At 35.6% G+C, this 25,403-nt stretch overlaps 1 protein-coding gene across 8 annotated transcripts in view; it reads right to left on the minus strand.

The window, feature by feature from the left end:
* The window catches only part of CEP44 (centrosomal protein 44), a 57,892-nt gene that overhangs the window by 1,732 nt on the left and 30,757 nt on the right, over nucleotides 1-25,403 (minus strand). For 3 of the 8 annotated variants that reach the window (XM_027837477.1, XM_027837479.1, XM_027837478.1), the window contains exons 7-12: nucleotides 24,321-24,464; nucleotides 19,182-19,391; nucleotides 18,267-18,342; nucleotides 10,851-10,943; nucleotides 10,494-10,709; nucleotides 177-307 (exon numbers count right to left, since the gene is read on the minus strand). In XM_027837477.1, the coding sequence (XP_027693278.1) occupies nucleotides 177-307; nucleotides 10,494-10,709; nucleotides 10,851-10,943; nucleotides 18,267-18,342; nucleotides 19,182-19,391; nucleotides 24,321-24,464 (870 nt within the window). Of the gene's footprint in view, nucleotides 1-176; nucleotides 308-8,622; nucleotides 8,658-10,493; nucleotides 10,710-10,850; nucleotides 10,944-18,266; nucleotides 18,343-19,181; nucleotides 19,392-24,320; nucleotides 24,465-25,403 lie in introns of all 8 variants that reach the window. The other 5 variants (XR_003566905.1, XR_003566906.1, XM_027837480.1 and 2 more) reach the window with 5 other exon arrangements.

Below are 25,403 nucleotides of genomic sequence, written 5' to 3' on the forward strand. Positions count from 1 at the left end.
AGACCCTGATCCTATAAAAGTCTAAAACATTAGTTTACATATCAGAACTTTTATGAGAATGTAAGTGATTTTTGAATAGTTTTGCTTTTCTTTTCACCAATACAACTAAAACTAATGCTCACTTGTTCTCCTGACCTTACAAGAAAATCAACTAAGCATCTGCCAGTTTTACTTACCTTTGAAGCTTCTGTCAAACCAAAATAATTAATGGTACTGGGTTGGGGAGAGGAATCTGTGGAAAATAGTAAGTTGTATCCAGATGATGGCTGATGAAGACTCTCTGGCATCTCCTCTTTCCTTTTTCTATCTGTGGAGAAATTAATTTTTAAGTTACCTTAGTTTTTCTGCTCTCATAGTGGGGTCAACTATAGAACAGTCTGATTTACAGTATGTGACAGAAAAGAAGGTATTCTTTAGATATGAAAAGACTACTGGTACAGGTCCAAGATTTGTCTTCATAGCCCTTTACTATAACATATATAGGGTGCTGTATGACCAACACACACACCCACACCCACCCACATACACACACTTGCGCATGCTCGCTCGCTCTCTTTCTTTCTCTCTCTCTTCCCCTCCCTCTCTCCCCGCAATGCAATCTACAACAGGAATACTACATTTATCTTGATTACTATCAAATCAAACACTTAGGCAAGTCAAATTAAAAGTATGTGTGCAAATTCAACATTCTATTACTTTCAAAATAAGCTGCCAGTGCTAACAATATTTAATTACATCAAAAGGTTGCTATCATCAAATACCTGATAAAAAATCCTTTCATTCAAGATTTAAAGTGCCTCCCAAGAGTCTCACTAATAAACTGAGCTAGGTCTTGGTGCCAAGTTATGAAAATTGAGGGAAAAAAATTAAGCAATTTTTGAAGTCATATACGTTTAACTGGCAATTAAAGAAAAACTATGTCTCAAATTCCTGATTCATAGGATTCTACTCTAAAACACAACTGGAGACATAAATTGTTACCCACATCATTTTTTAATTGGCAGAAATGCCAATAACTTCAACGACTAAATCACATGCAAGGTATGGGGATATACATTTACCTACCTGTCTACATAACTTAGCAAATATATACTCCAACGGATTTGTGATCTTATCAATATGAGCATTCCTTTCAGTGATGCAGATAGCAACCCATTCTTGCCTGCTCACCCTGTGAAACTTCCATTCATGTCCTCAAATAGGGTCACCACAAGGGTTGACCAAATGTGCTGCGGGCTTTCTTTTGGTTCCCTTTACATCACATGAATACCAACGGAGAACATGAAGCATACTCTTGCCACTCTGTTCTATCTTCTTTCAGGCACACATTTCTCTGATAGCCTTTATACTCTTCTCTTGAATTTGTAAAGTGTTACAGCCTCCTCATACCCAATATGGGAATCTTCATTATTCTCTGTGTGGGCCTTTTAATTCTTTGCAGTCTATAGCACTCTAAAAGCAATTCAACTCACTCTCCTCCTCTTGTTTAATTCTAGGCTCTAAATTACTATTTTTTTGTAGTCTTTCCAAGATATATTTTCAATGGATGAGCTCTGTAAATTGTCCACCCAACTCCATATCACAGAGCAGTAGTTTCCAAAGTAGAGAGCCTTGACACAACTCTAAGTGGTTTGTAATCAACCAATTAGAGAGTGACAGAAAAAGAGACACATCCCACCTCTCCTCCCTCCAACAGCCAACTGCCTCCAATATAACCACACTCACTTTGCTTTCTCTCAGGTTTCTACATTTGTGTAGTCCTTTCAGGGTGTTTATCACCTAACCCCACTACCAGCACCCATAAAAGTCATTGGGCAGGTAAAATTCTCCTCCCGTTGTCCCACACCTTGCCCACATCACCTTGTGACTGCAGTAGCAGGCATTCCTTGGAAAGATGGACTCTGTATTCTGGGGGAAGTCATAAGTGAACACTTCAAATGGACAGAGATTCACACAGAATGACCAGACATGGATGGGCTATGATAAGATCTCATATATAGTTCAGTTTTTCCTCTAAACTTCCCTATTTCAGTCGAAAGAACTACTACTAAGACTTTCATATATCATCTTTTCATTCTGATGCCACATGCTGTTTCACTCTGATGCCACATTTTTCAGTTGTGTCCAACTCTTTGTGACCCCATTTGGGGTTTTTTTGGCAAAGATATTGTAGCGGTTTGCCATTTCCTTTTCCAGCTCATTTTACAGATGAGGAAATTGAGACAAACAGAACCAGTTAAGTGATTTTCCCAGGGTCACACAGCTACTAAGCGTCTAAAGCCTGCTTTGAACTTGGGAACATGAGTACTCTATCCATCTCGCCACCTGGCTGCCCCATTCATTCTTACGCCACATAGCCAGTCTTTACTCACACAGCGACCACCCTAGACCAGACCTTTACCACTTCTTGCTTCAACTACTGCAGCAGCCTTTCTAAGCGGTCTCCTTGCCTCAAGTTTCTCCCTACTCTAACCCATCGTTCACAAGGCTGCGAAAATCATCTTCCTAAAGTACAAATCTGACCGTGCCTTTCTCGTATTCAATACATTTCGGACCACAGGTCTGGAGCTAGAAGGTACTGTAGAAGTCATCTAGGCCCTTCAATTTACAGATGATGAAACTGAAGCCCGGTGCACCAAATACTGGTTAACCCATCCCCTTTCAATGTCTATTTTGTGTGTAAGTTTCATAACTCAAATAATTACTAGTATAATAGTACATGTCTACAACTTATAATTAAGTTAATATACTTATAGTGGGGGTGGATGCTAAAACTTTCTTTTATTAAGTGGGTTGTATAACCACAAAACTTTGGAACCAACAGGTTTAGATAATGATCAATCTTTCTTCACTTTGTGGTCTGTGGATAGTTAGAACAATTAGTTTATGGATTGTCCAGGAAGTTCTATGATATTCTGGGACTTGATGCAATCAGCACAATGTCACCCACAAATCAGAACACCTGGAGGGCTTCACCAACTACAGGGAATCCATCTTTGACTTAAGACTGTGTAATGGATCTTCTCCACGTGGAACAGAAAAACTATGGTGATCATTTGCCTCCCTATTTTATTACCAGAAGGTCTTTGAGGTGGTATTTTGCACTACCAAATCAAGTATTCTTCTTGAGGCAAGTGGAAATGGCACTAAGAAAACAAAGATGGGAAAAGCAACTGAATTAGACCAAGCAGAGACAGTGTTGGAGGCAACTCAATTAATTACTTGGTACATTTCATGTATACTTTGATCTATTTGTGTGGTCTCCCCTGATAAAAAGTATGCCACCCAAGGGCAGGGACTATTTTTTTTTTTTACATTATATCTCTAGCTCCTAGCACAGCACCTAGCATAGAGTAAAAGCTTAATGAATACTTGTTGATTAACTGAGGGTGTTGAGGAAACAGTTCTAAAGAAATAAGAAGAAGAGGAAGACACTAAAGATGTGGGGAAAATTTCAGATAATATTATTACCAAATAAAATCTATCAAAAGAACACTAACAGCTACCAACCCATATCATTTCCTTCCTATCTACATGCAATTTTAAGAAAAATAATCTACCCATGGAAGGATATTTCTAGAATAGACAGGCAGTCTTTTCTGAGTGATACTCCACAACAGAGCACAGAAAATTGAATGAATCCTGAAGAAAATACAAGCTCTGATTGTGCTTAGTGTTGACATACATAAAGAAGTATGTGTGTAAAGACACAACCACAGGCAAATACATAAATAGGTGGGTATGGAAGAGAATGGAATAGCATTTATATGTAACCTACTACGTGTTAGGCACTGTGCTAAAGGCTTTTTACAAATACTATCTTTTTTTTTTTTTTGGTGAGGCAATTGGGGTTAAGTGACTTGCCCAGGGTCACACAGGTGTTATGTGTCTGAGACTGTATTTAAACTCTGGTCCTCCTGATTCCAGGGCCAATGCTTTATCCACTGCACCACCTAGGTGCCCCTACAAATATTATCTTAATTGATCCTCAACAACCCTATAAGGTAGGTGCTGTTATTATTTCCATTTTATAGTTGAGGAAACTGAGACACAGGAGTTAAGTGATCTGTCCAGGGTCACACTGCTAGTAAGTATCTGAGACTGGATTTGAACTCAGGTCTTCCTGATTCCAGGCCCAGCGCTCTATTCACTGCATCTACAGTTGCCTCTAATAATAAACTACCTCCCTCTCCCATAATAAAAACCCACTAAAGGAAACTAAGCAATTACAAACTACAAAAAGTAAATGGTGTCAAAGCATTAAGCTGGCAGCTATACCCATGGGAGGAAATAAATTGAGATATTTGTAAGAAATATATTTGTTGACTGGTTCTAATGTTTATAATTAATAAGAAATGAATTATAAACAAATAAACTTTCTAACTTCAGATTCAGTGTTTGCACTTAAACAGCAAAATGAAGAAAACTTTTTTTTTTGCTAAAACTATACCTCTGAAGATAACTTTCTCTGAATATTTTACTTACTAGAAACCGATAGTAATCAAGTTAATGAACAAATTTTCCCCTTCTAATTTGTTCATTTTTGAGATAATTGCTTCACAAATACCTAAAACTGTACGAGACACTTGTGAATTCTATACCTGCCTTACTATCAATAAACATGACACTCTTATTTCTAAACAAATACATGCTTGTTAATCTATTATTAAAGATATTCTCCACCACTATACAACTTGTTCAGAATTCTAAAACAAATATCCACAAAAATTATGTAAAAGCATGAAGAAATAACAAAAACTATGGAAAGAACTTTTAGACAGTGTGACTTATTCTGTCAGTAAAACAACATTCTGAGTCCCTTATGTTTAGCAGTAGTAAGCCCTCTTATGACTTCTTATGCTTCCTTTACCTAAAAAACAAAAATTCCGAAGAAAAGCAAGTAGAACGGTAGAAATTTATCAGAGTACCTCTAAAACCTTCCCTTTTAGGGGTACACTAAATGAGGCATGGAAGGGGATCTCAATATTACCCATGACAACTATTACTCAAAAATAATTCCAATGACATAAGTCAACACCAGGAATTATTAGTATGCCAATCACAAGCACCATCTACTGAAGGGTACTTCCCTTCTTAGCTTCCTTCATAGAAGACTTCTTCTCTTGCTGCTCTTCATAGATTTCCACTTTCACTTCCAACACTCCCATATTCAATCATGCTCAGCCTATGTACGCATTCAAAGAAGATTCTATACCGTTACTAGATAATCTATACTAGTCTCTACTGCCTCATATCCCAGTCACTTAACTCCCTTTACCTGGCTTTCAACTTTATCATTCAACTGAAATTGCTCTAAGATTATTAATAACCTATTATTAATTGCCAAATTAGTGGCCTTTTCTCAGTGCTTATCCTTTAATTTTCTTTAGCGCTCGACACTATTGACCACCTCCTTCTAAACACTCTTTCATCTGTGGGTTTTCATCACAAAAATCTCTCCTGGTGTTCCTCCTACATGTTTGGCTTCTTCTAAACCTCTGTCCCACTCTTTTTAACTATGGGTATACCTCAGGGCTCTGTCTTGGGTGTTCTTGTCTTTCTATAATTCTCTTTTAGTGATATCTTTAACTTGATGAATCCAACTACTGCCTCTTTGTAGACAACTCCCAGACCTAGATATCAAGCTGCAGTCTCTTCTGAACTCTAATCACACACCACTTAATGGCTACTGGATACTGCCAACTGGATATCTCACAGGCATATCAATTACCACTACTTTTTTTTCTCCAAACTCTTCTATCCTTCTAACTTCCCTATTTCTATTGAGGGAACCACCATTCTTCCTAAGTTTGTAACCGAAGTCATCCTTGACTCTTCCTACTCTATCACATGTAAAAAGTTGGCAGTCTATTCAATTCTACCTGCACTATATTATCTCATAATTATCCCATTCTCTCCACTCAAATCAAAACCAAATTACTACTCTTTTTCCTACTACCACTACTACGATTACTATTACTACTAACAACAATAATAGCTAACATTTATATAGAATTCACTATGTTCTAGTCACAGTGCTAAGCATTTGCCAAGTATCTCATTTGATTCTCAAAACCCTAGGAGGTAGGTGCTATCATTATCCCCATTGTACAGATGAGAAAACAGAGGTGAAACGACTTGTTCAGGACCACATAGCTAATAAGTGTCTAAGGCTGGATTTGAACTTAGGTCTTCCTGACTAGGCCCAACACTCTATCCATTGTACCACCTAGCTATTCTATTAGCTCAGGCCTTTACCACTTCTACCTAGATAATTACAACAGTCTCTAACTGGTCTCCTAGGCACCAATTTTTCCCTTTTCCAATTCATCCTTCACACAGCAGCCAAAATTAATATTCCTTAAGAACAGATCTGACCATGTCACTTGGCTATTCCACTCAGCTCCAGTGACAAACACCAACTCATCTGTCTGGCTTTTAAAGCCTGTCACAATCTGGTTCTAGACTAATTTTTCTGCTTAATGTATATGATACTCTTTTCCTTACATGTTAAGGCCAGACTGGCCTGCCTGCTGTTTCCCCACACAAAATGCTCCATCTCCCACTCCCGTGTCTTTGTTCAGACAGGCTACATTTTCCTCCCCCATGCTGGAAATAAATCCCCCTGTCACTTGCCAAGGTGAGGTGAAATGCCCCTCCCACAGGAAGCCTATCCTAAGCCCCCAGTGGCTGGTTTCCTCCTAATGGAAACAACTCCATTTATCATTTTCCATGTATGTACCTACTCCCTCCTGCCCCTGTCCTTCTCCAGAACTAAGCTTCCTGATGGCAGGCACTGTTTCATTATTTGGCACAAAGCAGGCACTTAATAAATGCTTGTTGACTGCACACTGACTGTACAGCTACTTTCTAAGCATTTGACTTTCTATGCCGCTCCTGAAAAAGCAAACGTTCTCTTTTCTTGAGTGACTTTGGCCTCCTTTGAACACCACCGCCTCATCTGTATCTGTTGGACTCCAACAATGAATTGTGCCATAAGCTTCATCGTCCTGTCCTTTCTGCCATCTTAGTAAGCTGCCCTGATTCAATGAACAGATGCAGTTTTCTTCTAAAGTGAGGCTGACATAATTACTGAAGCCAGAGACCAGAATCAAAACTAAGACCTGTTGACACTGGCTTCCAATAAACACTACAAAATTTCCTATTAGGGAACTGCTTATTCAGTTAAGTCAGCAAGCTTCATCAACTTAGATTTGAAAGCTGAGTCACTTCACTGATACAAACAATAAACATTTATTGTTGAGTATTAGTTTCTTCTACATTCTGAAAAAGCCCAAGTCAAATGCTACAACCTCCAGGAAGCCTACCCCAACCCACCTGCCTCAGTGCCCAAGTCAGTAAACATTGTCTCAGCTGAACCTTACTCAGCATTTCTTAAACACTTACCAAGTACTACAGGTTTTGTGTATATATGAGATATGAAATATATATGTATGTATTTGCAGGGGTTATATTACAGAGCCACACTCACAATATACTATAAATTATTGAGGTGCACTGCTTCATGGAGCAAATGTTAGGATTCTTAGTTACGATTTGTTATTTTTTTCCTACAGGAAGCCAACTTTGATACTGTTTTGAAAGTAAATGGAAGAACGATTTGAATTCAAGTACTTTACAATTTTTCAAGAACATATTCATAATAAAATGGAGTTGAAAATAAAGGAGGCTTCTATAAAAAGAATAATTCTTCATGTACTCCATTATCAAATTAAAGAAGCTTTCTCAAAGATACCAATGTATCCTTTTTGAGGGGTTTCATGAACCTCACAAATGTTACACTTTAGATGCAGCATACACAAACATGCCTTTAATTTAGAATAAAAAAGCAAAATTAAATTATTTCCTCAGTCTAATGTGTCAATGGTTTTCTATTTGTCCTAAGGAAACTATTTTTAGAATCATTAATTTTAGAACTAGAAAGACCTCAAAAGAATATCTATTTCAATCTAAAAAGTGAGAATTGAGGCTCAGACCAGCGAAGTGACTTAACCAAAATCATCCAGCTTGTTAGTTGGCAAGTTCTGGGCTAAAAATGCATCTCAGGTTCTTTAGTGCCCTTTGGTAATGTGTTCTGTTGAGGTCCAGTTATCTTTTTGTACACAATCAGAATGGATTTCCCCAAAGCATCATCACTTAAATGGTGTAATCTATACTGAATGTTTTTGACAAAGCATGCTTCTGCCACATTTTTTAAACAGGGAGGTATAGAAGAATAAATGGGGGAGCCACTACCAAAAAAAAAATCTAGGATATAGTCAAGAAATCAAAGAGTTTGGTAAACCATCTTTACCAAATGCTTCTTTTTGTTGAATGTTAATGAAGGGTATAAGATAAAAATAAAATGGTTCTTTTTTCCCCTCATAAAGGGCCTCTCATATTTTAGAACAAACTTTTCAATTAATTCTTATTTTTAATAGTTTGCATTGTCTTTAGTTATCGTAAGGCTCTTGACAACAGCAATAACTTCCTTTGAATTTATCAATTTCATTTTGGTTAAATTTTTGGAGCTTCAAATAATCATAACTTATAAACTCTGTTATAATTTAACACTAATATTAGTTATTACTAAATCTTCAGTAGGCATCTTATTCAACTCACCCATCTTCCTCCACCTTCTATTCCTTTAGCTGCATCTATAAGAAACATTTTCAAATTGTACTACATGTTTTGGTTTAAAACATTCTTATTTTTTTTTTGGTAAGGTTTATGTATACTAAGCTAGAAACTTATGAAGTGTAAAGAAGGTTGGAAATCAAGACAGTGAGCAAATTCTCTTTAGAAAAATCCCCTTCACTAATACTGTAGAAATAGTCTGAAACAAAACATAAAGAATGGAACCATTTCCTACACTGACATTTCTGATCTTAACAACCTGTAACAGTTTATTCTTCATCAAAATACTGATTTATTATTGTAGACTTCTAACCATACTCCTTTCCTGACCTACAGCATTTTTCTGACTAAATGAAACCCTTAACTTGTTATTTTTCTCACAGCTGACTATACAACCCAACCTTTAACTCTGACAGGCTCCATCTGGGAGCGTGTATTCTAGCCCTTTAGGCAACTATTGCTCCCTTCATGGTAACAGGTTGGGAATCTGAAAAAGATGATGGTCAAATCATGATTATCCATGTATAAAATGCTTATTATCTGAATGACTTGGAATGATTTTCCCACACAATTTAATATACTGCCTTGTCAGTTTTATTCATAACTTGTGTTCTCCTCCACTTAACATGTTTTTTTAGTAGCTTTCCAAAAGCCTGAGCAGTGCCCCTCTCCATTCTCCTTTCCAGCATACCTCTCAATCCCACCTCCCCACTAGACATAGAAAACATTTCTGTATTTAAAGTTCATTTTCTCTATTTTATACTTTGTACTTTAACTAAGTGACTCAATTTTATTCATTTGCAAAGTCTTATTTGTAACCTAGAAAAAGAAAACTATCAAATGTTCCTCTTTTTTCTACCAGCTAAGAGTCACTGCTCTTGTAGTTGATTAAAAATGCTACCAGACTGGGCCCAGAATGAAACTACCAGATAAAAGAAATTTTAAAAATTGTTTCAAATTAGGAGATTTACTGCTATTATTTGGATTTTAATATTCTCCTGCTGAATAAAATGAATAGCTAAACTTCATTAGGAAACCTCTAGAATATTGCTGTTCTGATGCCTATACTTAGATAGAAGGTGATCTTGAGTTCCCAAAGGCTATATCAGCAAAGGACAAGCTTCAGGTGTGGATTGCCTCTGACAATGTCTGCTACTGTTAGAGGAACAGCTTAGCAAGTGCCTCACTGCCAGCAGGCAGGCTCACTATGGCTTTGGTAACATATATATCAGAAGAAAACATTAAAATGGCACTCAGTCTTGTGCAGCCCCTGCCCATTTTTGTAGTGACAGAGGCAGAGGGAAGGACAAAGGATGTATGAATTCTACAGTGTTTATTAATTAAACCACTGGCATTCTGAATGTGAGATCTCTGTGACATACCACCAGAAGACATAAATAAGTTGCAGCTAAATGGAAGAAATGGTTCAAATGTTCTCAGAGAGACAAATGGCCATTACAATAAACAGAGTTGTAGCGTACACACGTACATCTTTTGGAGATGAATTAGTAGAAAATTTCTGTTAAGAATTCTGTAAGATTCTCCAAATCAAATCATTATATACCTTAACACTCAGTACATTAACAAAAAGGTGGGAAAACTGTTAGAAATACGATCTGGGACTAAGAAATGTAAGTTGCCAAAGGTCTGTAGATATTTAGAAATTTCACACATGTACTATCATAAAGAAGAGCTGTAAGAACTGTTGGACATGGTGAACACTGAACAATGTTACAAAAAAAATGAAACTCATAAATCCTTACTGGAAATGACTGGATGAAGGTGTCATTTCAGAATTAAGTGATCTGTATGCAGTCAGATTATCAACTAATTAAAGAACATATTGAATTTATTACCAAACAAGAAGAAAGGATGATAAGTATATAGAACAGGACATCCACGGGAGGTTATGGACAAGAATCTCAGAGAATGGTGAGGATGGGCTGCAGTATATGCCACTGGAGGGAGCATCCACACAGATGAAATAGAGATCCAATGAAGTATCAAAGAAGTTGCAATAGCTGATCCAGTCATGGGAACAATTCCATCATTATGATTTAAAGTACCTTTTACTACAAGAACCACAAGGAATTTATAAAGATCTTATTATTCATAAACAATGAAACTATATCAATGGAAGGTTTTAATAAATTAGCCCTCCCCACCTCCCTGGCCAAGAAAAACATTTTTGTTTGGACCACGCAAAAGAATACCAGGCTCTTTTTCAGCAGCCAAGTCATTTTTTCCTCCTTCAAGTAATAAGTTGTTGTGAGTGAATCCTCCCAAGTGATAAGGATATTCGATACCTGTTATAAAAATATCAAACATATTGTTTGTAACACAGCTAACAAAGATACACTACCAATTTGGATATAGATATATTTTCAATATAAGATTCTCAATTAAACAAGATTACCTATGTCTTAGTATGCCTTTGAGGACACTGAATTCAGATAAGTCCCTTGAGGTTATGACATGAACCTAACAAAATGAAACAAAACAGGTATTTCCTTTCAAACGATGAGCTAAAAGCACTCCTCCATCCAAGCCCTATTCTGCCTCATGCTGGTGTGGCAATGACCACCTTGAAGGCTGTGTTAGGACAGGACAAGGGCTCTGGCACAGCCTACAGAAGTTGGAGAAGCTTTTGTATGGGCCCAAGGATGCACTGTATAGCTGTCATTTGAAGATTAGTTAAGCTAAGTTCGGAGACAAACATCCCCAGTTTGGCCTCAAGCCATAGCAACTCTCAAAGACTGTCTGCTAAATTACAGAGGAACTGTATAATCAGTTTCAATAGAGGGGATAACTATATCAAAATACCACAGATTTTCAAAGTACTGAAAGGAATGTTGATGTTTTGTTGTTGCTGATGGATTATTTGGGAAAAGAAGAAATTTCTCCCTCTAAGTTAGAGTGGTGTGGGAAGGGGGAGTGGGGGGGAGGGTGTTATGGCTAAGGAATCTGAGTAACTGGGCTCAAATCTCAGCTCTATTACTCACTACCTAGATGAACCATAATCCTATAAAACATATAGATCAGTATTTAACTCCTTAAGATAAGGTGGATTTAAGAGAATCATAGATTAAGACCTTGAAGGGATCTTAAAAGTTATAGAATCCAACGCCCTTATTTTGCAGACAAGCCAACTAAGGCCTAAAGAGGCTGAGTGGCTGTCCCATGGTCACAGAGGGAGCAAACAGGGATTTGAACCCCTGTTCTCTGAACCCATGTTCACACTCCAAATTCAATGTGCTTTCTACTGTTATGTCTTGATTCAGGGTTAAAATCTTGAAATGACTTTAAATACTTTTCTTCGCCCCCCCCACCCCCCAAAAAAATTAACTATTCACAACTCAGAGGAAAACTTTATGTTTTACAAAACATATAACCTATATATTTTCAGGCAATGATTTGGATATTTTAGTAGAAATCCTAATATGTCAGAAAAGTGAATAATGATTTCATCTATTTAACAAATTCAAAGAAGAGAGGTAAACCAATTTAATTATGGGTACTGGCACCTACAGGATTTTTTTTTGATACCTTAAAGTACTGTTTATAGGATATTATTTTGTTTAACCAGAAAGAAGACCACAAATTATGAATATTCCTTAACAGAGACATATAATCATTTTAATAAGACAAGGTGTGTGTGTATATATGAATACACACATGTATATATATATGACACATTTGTGTTATAAAAATCAGATTATTCAAGTAGATTGATGTGACATATTCTGCCATTAATTTAGTATTAATTAATTCACCCTTCTTCCTCATGATTATTCACGGCCAGGAAAAAGATAAATATCCTTGCCTTTTCTATTCTCAAATACTTTTTAAATTTAGGAAAACAAGCCCTGAATACAGGAAGAAAATAATATTTTCTTCCATGTGGAAGAAACAATAGCTACTAGCAATAAAAATTATTACTCTGGAAGTATCAGATGACTACAAATACCCTGATTTCTTAAAACCCAATCGAGCGTATTTCCATAACAGTCCTTCCTTAGTCTCACCATCTTATTATAATTAACATTATAAAGTGATATGGTTGGAGCCTTGCCTTATGTCACAGTCAATTCTTCAGCAGATAAAGACTGATTTTTGATAATAAGAATTAAGAATACTGAAAAGAAATGTACTAGAGACAGTGTACCTGTTTGTGACACATTTATAAAAAATTCCCCTAAAGGTTACATGAATGTACTATTTATTTTACAATAATGCTATCTTTGAATTTTAATGTATCTCAAATTTAAATTATCTTTATTTAAGTAACACCTCAGATAATAGGGATTAAAACATTGTGGTCCGCTTCTTAGGCTGTGAGTTGAGATCCCATGCTGGGGTGTGACCCACAGTTTAAGAAGCACTGAAGGGGTCATGAGTGGAAAAAGTTTAAGAAGCCCTGAGTTCCAAAGTAATTTGCATCATGTACTTCTAGTTCCTTAGGTAAATAAACAGGAATAATTTCTAGAGTCTTATAATCTCTGCAAAGTTAGGATGTAGTCCCTGGAGAAGATGAAAACAATCGCTGAGTGCAAAGTGAATGAGTTCTTAGGCTTAGCAGCCCCAAATGTGTGTATATATGTACTGTATCTCACCACATTCCTTCAACTACCAATAGTCCAACCCTAGCAATCTCTAACCCTACCACTTATGGGTTACCAACAATTTTTCTTAACTGCTAAAATTGATGGCCTTTTCTCAATCCTCATCTTTCTTGACCTCTCTGATACATCTGGCACTCTCAACCATTCCCTTTTCCTGGACATTCCTTCCTCCTCTGGATTCTGTGACACTGCTCTCTCTTACTTCTTCTACCTATCCAATCTATTCCCCCTTCTCACCTTTGCTAATGATAATCCTCCCACCCAATGGGAATGTAGCTAATAATATTGGTGGTAAGCATCTGAAGCTTAACATGTTCAACACAAGAGTCATAAAAACCATCCTTCATCCACTCTTACCTGCTTATGTCAAATATACCACCATCCTTAAAAGTTACACAGATTTACAAATCCATAATCATCCTTTACCCTTCTGTCTACCTTCCCTACATCTTTCCCATCTGTCCCTTCTCTCCACTCGAAAAATCTCTATCATAAATTAGGCACTCAGAAACTCTTGCCTATATCATGGTAGAATGCTTAATTAGACTATTCCTAGTCTCCCTGCTCTATGATTACACCTGTATTTCTCTCCATGAAAGTCTTCATGCAGAGGCTGTATGATCATGTATGGATTAGACTAAGGGGCCCTGAGGGTCTTTCCAACTCTCAAATTTTGTGAGCCTCTCAAGTTCTAAAACATCATTTGCTCCCTCCAATTTCTTACAAAATGCTTTTCTTGTACTTTTACTATCACACAATTATTTTTTACAGCAATCAACTGGAGTCACTGACATAAGAGAATGTCTTATTTCTGGCTATTTTTTACACTTTACCCATTATTACATGGAAAATCATTATGAGTTATAAAATGACACATCATTCTCATATTCCTCAACTCCTCCAAATTTAAAATAAATTATTTCAAAATTTTCAAAACTGATTTTTGTAAATTTTTATTATAACATAAGAATTTTTTAAAGAAAAAAGCACCATATGTATCACATTCTACCATTTATCATAATCATAAATATATGTATTTATATGTGTATACATATGTAGTGTGCATATCTATATTTCCACCCTTATTAGATTATAAACTACATAAATGATCAATGACCATATTTTAACCTGTAGCTGTGACCTCCATATTATCTAGCACCACAGCACCTTGCATGAAGGCTCAATATTTGCTGAATTAATACACGAATGAGGGGAAAGGGCCTTGGTAGGCAAAGGCAACAATTTAGATTTGGTCTATATAAACATATAGACCAGACGATCACAAATCAGGTCCCTGCCCTGAAGGATCTTTCCTATAACAATTGTTATGGAACTTGCAGAGCTTTGATACCTTTAATAGGATAATAACATCTAATATTTATGTGACTTTTTATGGTTACAAAGCACTTTATATACAATATCTAATACAGCAAATAAAGAAAACTGGATCTGGGTAAAAAAGATGTAAGAAAGATGCAAGCTCAAGGGTTTTCTATGCTATTTCTTGGCTATCTGATTTCAAGCAACTCCTTTAAGCTCTATGAACTTGTCTTTATTTGCAAAATAACGAAAAAAATCTTTGCAGAGGATAGTTGTGATGATCAAGTAACAAAATGTGTATAAAAACATTTTCAAAGGTGTAAATGACCTGCCTGTGGTCACACAGCTACAATACAACACAGTCAGTTTGCCCTCCCGCTCCTTGCTACCTCTAGCCAGCACTGTTTATCTTGATTAGCAAAGTTTCTGACTTATCACCATGTTTTTGACAGCATGCTGGTCAAAGTGGAGAGGGTCTGGACGTCCAAGATGGCTAATTTTCTAGGTATGTGTCTTCAAGCCTAAGTTCACAAAATGTGAAACCTCTAAAATGCCGATCAGACTCTATGCCACATGCAACTTTGGCACAAAGTTCAGCCACATAAACTTTTGTTTTTTACAAAAGCACTTAACCATAGAAATTGAGTAAATGTTTAAAAGAAAAACTTTAACTAAACACAAATTCTTTTCAGCCTTATTTGAGACTAACATGGATGTAAATTTGTTTATAAAAATTTATTCTTTTCACATAAAAGCTTTATGGTAGCTGTAATACAATAGGGATTATATTGTTCCATTAGGCAGTAAAATACAGGACACCGTATAAAATCTAACTGTGTCACAGGTTGTTCTCTTTGTGTTTTTATGCTAGAGATCTTAACTTGGAGTCCATAAAATCACTGAAAAATTAAATAAAAATGGCTTCCTTTTTTTTTTTGAACACATTTTTTTTTTCAGCCAAAGTCAAGGTTTATTAAAGATCCACCATATTGGCCAGACTCTTAAGGAATCTAAGCATTTGTATCACTAATGCAAGCGGGTCAGATCTTAAGAAACTGAGCACCTTAATGGAGACAAGATGAATCTTCTATACAGAAAGACTGTGGGAGGGATTCAGAAGTAGCCAAGTAGTCTGGGGTGACCAGAGGAGGAGTCTAAAGAGGATCTGGATGGGAATGGCCAGTAAGCTGGGGTGAACAGAATGCCAGGGACCTGGATCATGTGACCAAGGGAGAATGGAGCCTAGATAGGATTAAGGGTGGGAAGTGGGGGGTAATTGGGAGGTAACAGAACAGAACTGGGAGAGTGGGCATAGCCACAATGAAAGGCCAGTTGAGTGGATTACAGCCTCAGGCAAACACCAGAGCTCTGGGAAAAGTCCAGGGATTTTCTTTTTTGGGGTCCTGATCTCCAAGACATGGTCTTTTCCTTTTAGGGGTTTAGATCCCATCCCCATCATTCCCTCCTCAAACAAATGGGACCCAAATTCTTTTGGGGTAAGGGGCAAAGGTCTTGGCTTCTGAAACTGCTTCCTGCTGGCAAGGGGCATAGAGTTGTCCCTGCCTCAAGGGGGTCTCAAAGAGGAGGTTGACTGGAACTGAGCACTGGCTGCATCTAGGAGATGACGGGGGGACATTGGCTGGTATCCGCTATTTGCTACTGACTGTAGAACACATTTTTTTTTTAAAGTCTGAGAAGGGGCCCCATAGGTTTCACCAAGTTGCCAGAGTGGTACATGACATGAAATTCTACATCTTAGTTTATTTCCAGAATGTAAGTAACATATGGCAATAAGTGTTAATAAAACACCTGAAATCTGATAAGAAAGCACTCCTTAATGAGAAACATTTGATGAACTTACCAAGATGGTATGAATTTTTTATCCCTATTTAATCAGGTTTCTTTTTAGAATTACACATTTCTAAAACTTTCAGGCATTTTTACTTCCTAGATATTTACATTCACATTAAACTACAAAAGGAATTATGTGGGTTTCTTAACATTCAGAAGGCTGCCTCAATAGTTAATGTTTAAGTTAGAAGCCTAAGAGAGTTACAAGACAATAGCACTGATGTCAAATTAGTTACTGCTTTCAATTGACAAAGGTGCAAAAGGCATAATGTTCAAGGTCTTCAAAATCTAACTACACTAGCGGAACATCTATTTATTGAAATGTAGCTGTAAACTCACTGAGAGACAGTATTTTACCACCCATTTTAAGATGTCACCCAAAACCAAAGAAATCTACCAGACAAGACACTATACTCATAGAAAAACAGACAGACTTTTGTAAAGTAACAAATGTACTACTGAAAGATCAATTGGCTTTGCCAACTTCTTTCTGTAAAATCTAGAATTTGCCAAAACATGATTTTTAAAAAAATTTTGAGTGGTATCTGGAAATATTAATATGACTATTTTGCCTCTTTAAATGCCTTTCTGAATATATGCACTGAAATCATTGTTAGGGCTTATGGTTAATACATGTAGATGAAAGGCTTGTAAATATATTTATTTACAGGTAAACCTTTAGGAAATAAAAAACTGTCTCTTTCTAATAGACAAAAATAATTAGTAATATAATTTGGTTGAAAAAAATTAAATTGTCAAAGGCAAAAAAGTAATATAATTTTGAATTTACTGTCTAATTCAACTTGAAATACAGGACAGAAGAACTTAGTTATCTCATCTTTCCCCACAAGAATTGTAAGAAATAACAAAATAGAAGTCATTACTAAAAACTAGATCAAACACTTTTATTACTATTCCCATTTGGAAAAACTGCAATGTAGAACACACCCAGTAAAATAAGCTATGGCCCAATTCTGGACTGTCCATGTCAAACATTATGACAATCCCCCTTTCTTTACTGAGTTGTTAGCAAATACACATACACACACACACACACATATGTGTGCATATGTATAAGTGTGTATATAAATATATTTTAAAATTCTACAACACTTTCTATATTACTAGCTAAAGTGATATCTCCTCTCTCCAACATTTATTATAGATGAAAAAGCTAAAAAGCTACTACTGCTTAAATGTAAATTCAGTATTTCTCTATCTCCATTAATAACTTCAGGGCACGGTAAGTAAATTATTATTTAAACGATCACAGATATAGAGTTTGAAGGCATGTCAGAAGTCATCTTGTCCAACTCTTGTCATTTTGCAAGTAAGGAAACTTAGGCTTAGGAAGGTTTAGGAACTTTGCTCAAGGTCAAATAGTTAAGGATCAGAGACAAAATTTGGTCTTAGGACCTCTGACTCTGGGGTCAGTGTTCCTTTCCCATAGCATATACTGTCCCTTCTCCCATCCATGGAACATACTACTATGTTATAGTCATATGGAAAAGAACGTATCTCCCAAAGTCCCTCAATCATAGGCTTCAGGCCTATTTTCTATAATTACTGACTTCCTTGAAATTTTTATAGGTAAACTCATACCAAATATGTCTTAATAAAATGATCAAATAGACATAAACATTATTGAGACTGTCATATTGTAACAAAGTATTTTTATATACTTATATATTTTTGTCAATATTTTAATTATGAATACCTAAATGTAATAATTTATCATAATTAGTAAACATAACTAATATCCATGCTCACGGCAAAATGATCTTTACAACATTCTGAGGCAGTTATGGCAAATATTGCTATTATTCAAGAACTTACCAGGAGATGATAGATCCCTATTCCTGCTGTACTTATGGTCTTCTTTCATATCAACAGTTTCTAAAGGTACATCATGCTGAAATGAAAATTTCAGGATTTAAGATACAAATACATAAGTATTTTAACATAACCATATTTTACTTTCAATCAAGTAACAGTGGTATCTTCGAGTAAATAAAAGCTATCTTTTTTATAAGTAAAAACAATGGATAGTATTTTTCTGAAACTATTAATATTAGCATATTGGTTTTGCCTGAAGGGAAAAGGAGAAAAGTAATGAACTTTTCTGGCAGACCAGAGAATGTGGTTTTCACAATGTGAGAGCCAAAGGCACAGCAAATGTTTTAAAGTAATTTATTAGGCTGCTGCGATGGAAAGGAAAGAAAAAGAGAAAAGAAAATAGTTGCATATCAATGTGATCAAAGAAAATATAAATTGTTCAATTTACTGCTCCTGTCAGGCTACATATCAAATGACAGAATTTCAGAGACTCTTTGAAAACGAAGTCACATAGTAACTTACCTGATTTTAAATACTATTAGAAACAAAGTTATTTCAAAACCACCATCATGTTTATCAGATTCTCTGGCCTGATGAAGGGAATAGAGGGCTGGACGTGGCATCAGGAATTTTGTTTCAAACACCAACTAGGTATATAACTGTAAGCCAGTGATTTAACCTGAGGCTTAGTTTCCAAACCTATAAAATGGGGATAATACATGCAGCACTTACTTCACAGAGTTATTGTAAAGTCTCAAAATAATGTAGGCATAGTCCTTTGTAAATTTTCAGGAACTATTTAAATGCCAGTTAATACTAGTTATTTGATAAAGAAAAAAAGTCACTGTGTAATCAAGGTTATTAAATTTTTTTTTTACCATTTATCTCAAAAAAGCTTTACGGAACATAAAATACCTTTTTAAAGTGTAGCAGCATTTCTGTTTCAAGGAGGGTGACGCGACTTAAAAGATTATTCCAGACCATTTCATCTATAATAACTTTTCCTTTCAGTTGTTCTTCCAAGTAACGTAACTTATCCTCTATCAAAGTCTGTTTTTTAAGTTTTTCTTGGCATTCAGCAAGAATATTCCGTATTTCTGCAATTTCAGAATTAACACCAGAGTCCTGAAACGATAAAAAAAATAGGTTTTATAATCCAATACTCATGATGAAAGTTCTTCTAAAAGAATGGTTAACTTTTTCCTATTTCCAACAGGTTATTCAGCATTTATAGTAAAAGACCTCGGCATCTAGTCTTCAGTAAAAGCACCCAGCAGCCAAATCAAGAGAACAACATACACAAAGACTTTTTGTTTGTTGTTCAATCATTTTTCAGTCAAGTCCAAATCCTTGTGAACCCATTTGGGGTTTTGCTGGCAAAAATACTGGAGTGTTTTGCCATTTCCTTCTCACAGATGAGGACACTGAAGCAAACAATTTTAAGTGACTTGCCCACGGTAACACTGCCAGTAAGTGTCTGAGACCACATTTGAATTTAGGCTTTCCTAACTCTAGGCTCAGAGCTCTAAACACTGAGCTACCTAGCTGCCCCTACACAAAGGCTAGATTAACATAAATAAAAACAATGTTAAAAGGGGCAGCTGAACTCAGCCAAACAAATCTTGGTTCTGCAAAACAAAAAATGGAAGCATACACCTCTTTTCACGTTAGGTGGTGTGTGTATGGGAATGACAATGGGATCAGAATGTTGCATGTTGACATGGTTGTCTTCTAGTATTATCTTTTGTTTTAACCTCACCTACATTTCCCAAAGTATCCTTCATCTCTACCCTTAGCAAGGGGCACATCTTACACAAGGAAAACACTTCAGAAAAGCCAATACAGTGAAAAAGTCTGATATTATTTGAAGTGTTTCAAACTCAGTCTCCTATCTATGCAAAGAAAGAAGAGAAGAGAGACAACTTTGGCTGATATACTTTCACAGCATTCAGCTTCAAATTTTCTATGACTGATTTCTTTTCATTTCACATTGTTGTGGTCACTGAGTATACTGGTTTGCAGTTTCTCCTTACTTCACTTTGCATTGGGTTATATAATTCCCATGCTTTTTTGTATTTATCAGTCACTGTTTCTTACCATAGAGTAACATTCCAATGCATTCATATGCTACAATTTATTTAGCCATTTCCCAATTGAAGGGTATCTACTTTGAGTTCTCTGCTAAGACAATGAGGAGTGCTATAGGTATTTTTATGCAAATGTTTTATATAAGTTTTAAAACAGGGATATTTGGTAGATATTTTCTCAGCTGACTTCTTCTTTACTGATTCTATATATTCTCCTTAATATCCATACTACATAAATGATGCTATAAAACTGAAAAAGAAAACACACTACTAAACTCCCTAAGACAAATATAGTCCAGACATTCGAATCAGGGAAAGATAAAGCAAAGAAAGAGAACTAGAGATCAGTATCACTAAAGAATAATGATTTTAAAGTTTTAACTAAAAGCCTAGAAAAAATATCTGTAGCAATATATCTCTAAAATTATTCAGTATGACCACGCTGAAGTTATACTAAGGATGCAAGAATGGTTCACTATTAATCAATTAACATAATTAATCATAATAAAAACAAAAATACCACAAACCATAGAAGCACATCAATAGATACAGGAAAATCTTTTATAAATTACAATACTTACTTATGCTAAACCTCTTATAAAAATATGAGAACAATAAATTTGGGAGGGCTTATACATGGGGCACTGCTGGTAGAGGTATGAATCAGAACAACCATTTTGAAAAGCAATCTGGAATTATGCAAATAGTGACTAAAATATCCATACCCTTTTGACCCAGAAATTCCATTACTAGGCTTATGTCTCAGGAGTCCATTGATAAGAGGAAAGTCCCAATACACACCAAAGTATTTATGGTAATACTTTTTATGGTAGCAAAGAATCAGACGGAAGCAAAGCAGATGCCCATCTGTTGGGAAATGGCTAAACGAAGTGTTGTATGTGAACATAATGGAATATAACTGTGCTGAAAAAAAAAATGATAAATGTGATAAAGAAAAGAGCATGGAAAGCTCTACATGAACTGATGCAGGGCGAAGTAAGAAGAGTCAAGAAAACAATATACGCAATGACTATAACATAAACACAAAGAACTACACAAAAACATACATATACACATTCACAAAATCAAAAGTGAATGTTGCAAAACTATAAAGAACAAAGTATGGCTCAAAAGAAGAGATATGGTAAGACACTCCCACCTTGCCCCTTTGCAGCAGTGGGGAGTGCAGAAATTTTGTACATTGTAATAATAGCTAGCATTTACATAAAGCCTACTGTATTCCAGCCACCTAGTTGCCTCTACATTTTCAAAATTCTTCAATATATTGATCAAATATAATGATTTTCTTCCACTTCATTTTCTTATTGTCTTTAAAAAATATTATTTGTTATAAGGCATGGCTCTCTGGAAAGGAGGGAAAAGGGCACTAGGGAAAATTACAGTGATATAAAAATGTATTAATAAAACTTATTTTAAAATGGAAAAACAGAAACACTATAAACCATATGATTACATCAACAGATATAAGAAAGCCTTTAACAAACTACAACACTCATTTATACTAAAATCCCTATAAAGCACAGGTATAGAAGACACATTTTTTAATATGATAAAAAGTATATATTTAAAAACAAAAGTTAGTATTATTTGCCATAGGAAAGCACTATAAGCTTTCTCATTAAATACAGGACTAAGGCAAGGACGCTCCCTCGCTTTCCACACAATTTGACATAGTTGTAAAAATGTTATCAAAACCAATACGCAGGGAAAGAAATTAAAGGTCTAAACATAAACAGGAAATACCATCCTTATGTGTTGACAACATTATGGCTTATTTAGAAAACCCTTCAGAATCAACTAGAAAACTGAGACAACAGTTTCAGTAAAGGAGTAGGATAAAAAATAAATTCACAAACATTAAGAGCATTTGTATGCAGTACTAAATTCAAGAGAAAATGATAGAAGTCCCATTCAAAATAAAAAAATGCATCAAAACATGGGAGTCAATTTAAGGTACACTCAAGACTTACATAAATATAAATCATAAAATACTCTTTAAAGTAAGCCTTAAATAATTTGAAGGTTATTTTACTGCTCATGGCTGGGCTATGCCAATATGATAAAAAAAATTATAATACTATTTAAATTAAGTTATAAATTTAATGCTATATGAACCAAACTACCGGGGATATACTAATTTACAGAGCAAGGCAAAATAACAAGATTCATTTGGCAGAACAAAAAGTCTATTATTGTTACTAGGAAACAATAGGAGAAAGTTGGAAGATGGGATTATCACTTTTCACCTCAAATTACACTAAAAAGTAGTAATCATCAAAACTATTTGGTACTAGTTAAAAAGTAAAGGCAGATATGTAGAAGAGGGTAGATGAGGAAGAACCAGAAAGAACTAAAAGCAATAACTCAGTATTCAATAAAGGCAAGAACATAAATTACTTGGAGAACTCCTCCCTATTTAAAAAAAAAAATGCTGGGGAAACTAAAAAGCAGTTTGGAGGAAATCAGATTTAGGCCAGCAATTTTTACCATTCACTGCAACAATAAACTCTCTCTCTTCTTTTTTTTTTTTCCCTTTTGGCAAGGCAATTGGGGGTTAAGTGACTTGCCCAGAGTCACACAGCTAGTTAAGTGTCACGTGTCTGAGACCGCATTTGAACGCAGGTCCTCCTGACTCCAGGGCCTGCGCTCTATCTACTGCGCCACCTAGCTGCCCCGACAATAAACTCAAAATGGATATTTAACCTAAATATTAAATGTTATACCTTAGTAAAATTGAAGGAAAGCCAGATCAGATGTCTTTCATAGCTATGGCATGGGAGAAAAATTCTCAACCAAAAAAAAGGAAGAGGCAATCAAAAGATAAAATACATAATTTTGATTACATGCCAATGAAAAGCTCTTACACAAACAAAATCAATTCAACTAGTTTAAGAAAAGAAGTTGTCAAAGGGGGGAAAGAATTACACTGAATATCTCTAATAAGGATCTGATACTGAAGATACAAACATTAACAGAAGTAGACCAAGAGGCTTCCCCAAGGGATAAGTGGTAAAAGGCTATAAACAAACAGTTTTCAAAAGGAAGAACTGCAGATTATTAGTAACTACAAGTGAGATGGCTCCAAATGACTAATGAAAGAGAAGAAAAGCAAATAATTTGGAGATTTTACTTAATACCTAGCAAACTGGCAAAGATAACAAGAAAATTAAACAGCCAATGCTGGGGGATGGGGAGGGCACATTGACACAGTGCACATGTGACTGGGTCCAACCATTCTGGAAAGCAATTTGATGATGATGAAAAAAAAGTTATCAAAATATGCATCGAGCGAAAAGCCTTATATGCAGCACAACATTGACAGCAGCACTTTCTGTGGCAGCAAAGAAGTACAAACAAAGTAGCTGCCTATTGACTAGGGAATGGCTAAGCAGACTATGATACATGAATGTAAAGAAATATTACTGTATACCATAAGAAACTATGAATACTACAAATTCAGAGAAGACAGGAAGATTTTATGGAATGATACAGAGTAAAGTAAGGAGAACCCAGAAATAAAAATAGAAAGAACATTAAAAAAAAAAGAAACTGAATATTGTGTACTTATGAACAAATCTGGTCATAAAGCCCAGATTAAAGACAAGAAAACACACCTTCCACCCTTATATGAAGAAGTGGAGGAATATGAGATGTGGAATACTTTTAACTGTCAGCCTTGGCTGTTGTTGGGTTGTGTTAAATTGAATGTGTGTATACATGCATAGATACAAGCTTACACACACACACACACACACACACACACACACACACACATATGTATATACACACACACAAATATTTATTGATTCTTGATTACAAGAGATGGCCTGCTGGGGAAAGGAATAAATGAAAGTGATTTTGTAAACTGTAAAGTCATTTCTAAATTAAAGTGATGTAAAACCAAAAGATATCAATATAGTTTTAAATTAAAAAGATTATTCCAGACCAGTTCCTGCATAATCACTTTTCCTTTCAGTTGTTCTTCCAAATAACGTAACTTATCCTCTATCAATATCTGTTTTTTAAGTTTTTCTTGGCATTCAGCAAGCATACTCCGTAGATCTTCAATCTTAGCATTAAGTTCTGTGTCCTGAAATAATTATTAAAAAAAAAAAAACCTGTTAGGTTTTAGAATACAATACTAAAGACTGAAGTTCTTTTAATAGAGTATTTGACTTTATTTCCATTTGGTACCTAGTGTTTAGGAAAAATCAGCATCAAAAGGCAGCTGAACTCAGATCAATTGCAAAGAACAATCTTCATTCTGGAAAACAGATGAAACATACATCCTTCCTCACAAGAAAGGCGGAGGTGAACAAGAGATGTGGAATGCTGCATCAAATGCTGTCAGACATGGTTCCATACTAAGTAGATTTTGCCTTAACTGTTTATCTTTGTTACAAAGTAAAATCTAATGATTGTGTGGGACCAGGCAAAGAAATATTGGGAAATAATTATGATGCAAAAACAAAACCACCAGGAAGCTTCAGTAAAAATCTTTAAAATAAACTAGTGTATCTACTATTTTTTGAAGTTATACCTGACACATTTCTGATTAGTGAAGGTTTATGACCTTCACTATAGGAAGGAAAGGAACACTTTGGCTGGTACTATCTATCAACGGCTGGCTGAGAAGTATATGGGCAAATCAAAAAGGGACAAAAATGATAAGAAAAAAAGTGGAGAGAAAGAAGAGAGTGGTAGAAAGTAGAAGTGAAGCGGCAGCAACAGCAGGAGTATCAATAGAGATTAGAAGTAGTGATGTGTATAGAGAGCTGCAGAGAGCAACCAGGATGATAGGCCAACTCTAAAAAAAATGTAGAGGACAAACAACTACCTCAACCTGAAAACCTCAGTTCCCTGGGAGAGCAGCATGTCATAATACTCTAGTTCATAAGGGCATCAGCATGAACTATTAAGGCATCATAACCTTTAAAATTCAGCAGTTTGGTTTTTTTTTTTTTGGGAGAGGAAGTGCATTCACTGCATACAGTGTTATAGTAAGTAGGCAAGCCAAGACATTCAGCCC

Source organism: Vombatus ursinus, unplaced genomic scaffold, assembly GCF_900497805.2.
Source record: "Vombatus ursinus unplaced genomic scaffold, bare-nosed wombat genome assembly UNPS02014821.1, whole genome shotgun sequence".
Classification (NCBI taxonomy): domain Eukaryota; kingdom Metazoa; phylum Chordata; class Mammalia; order Diprotodontia; family Vombatidae; genus Vombatus; species Vombatus ursinus.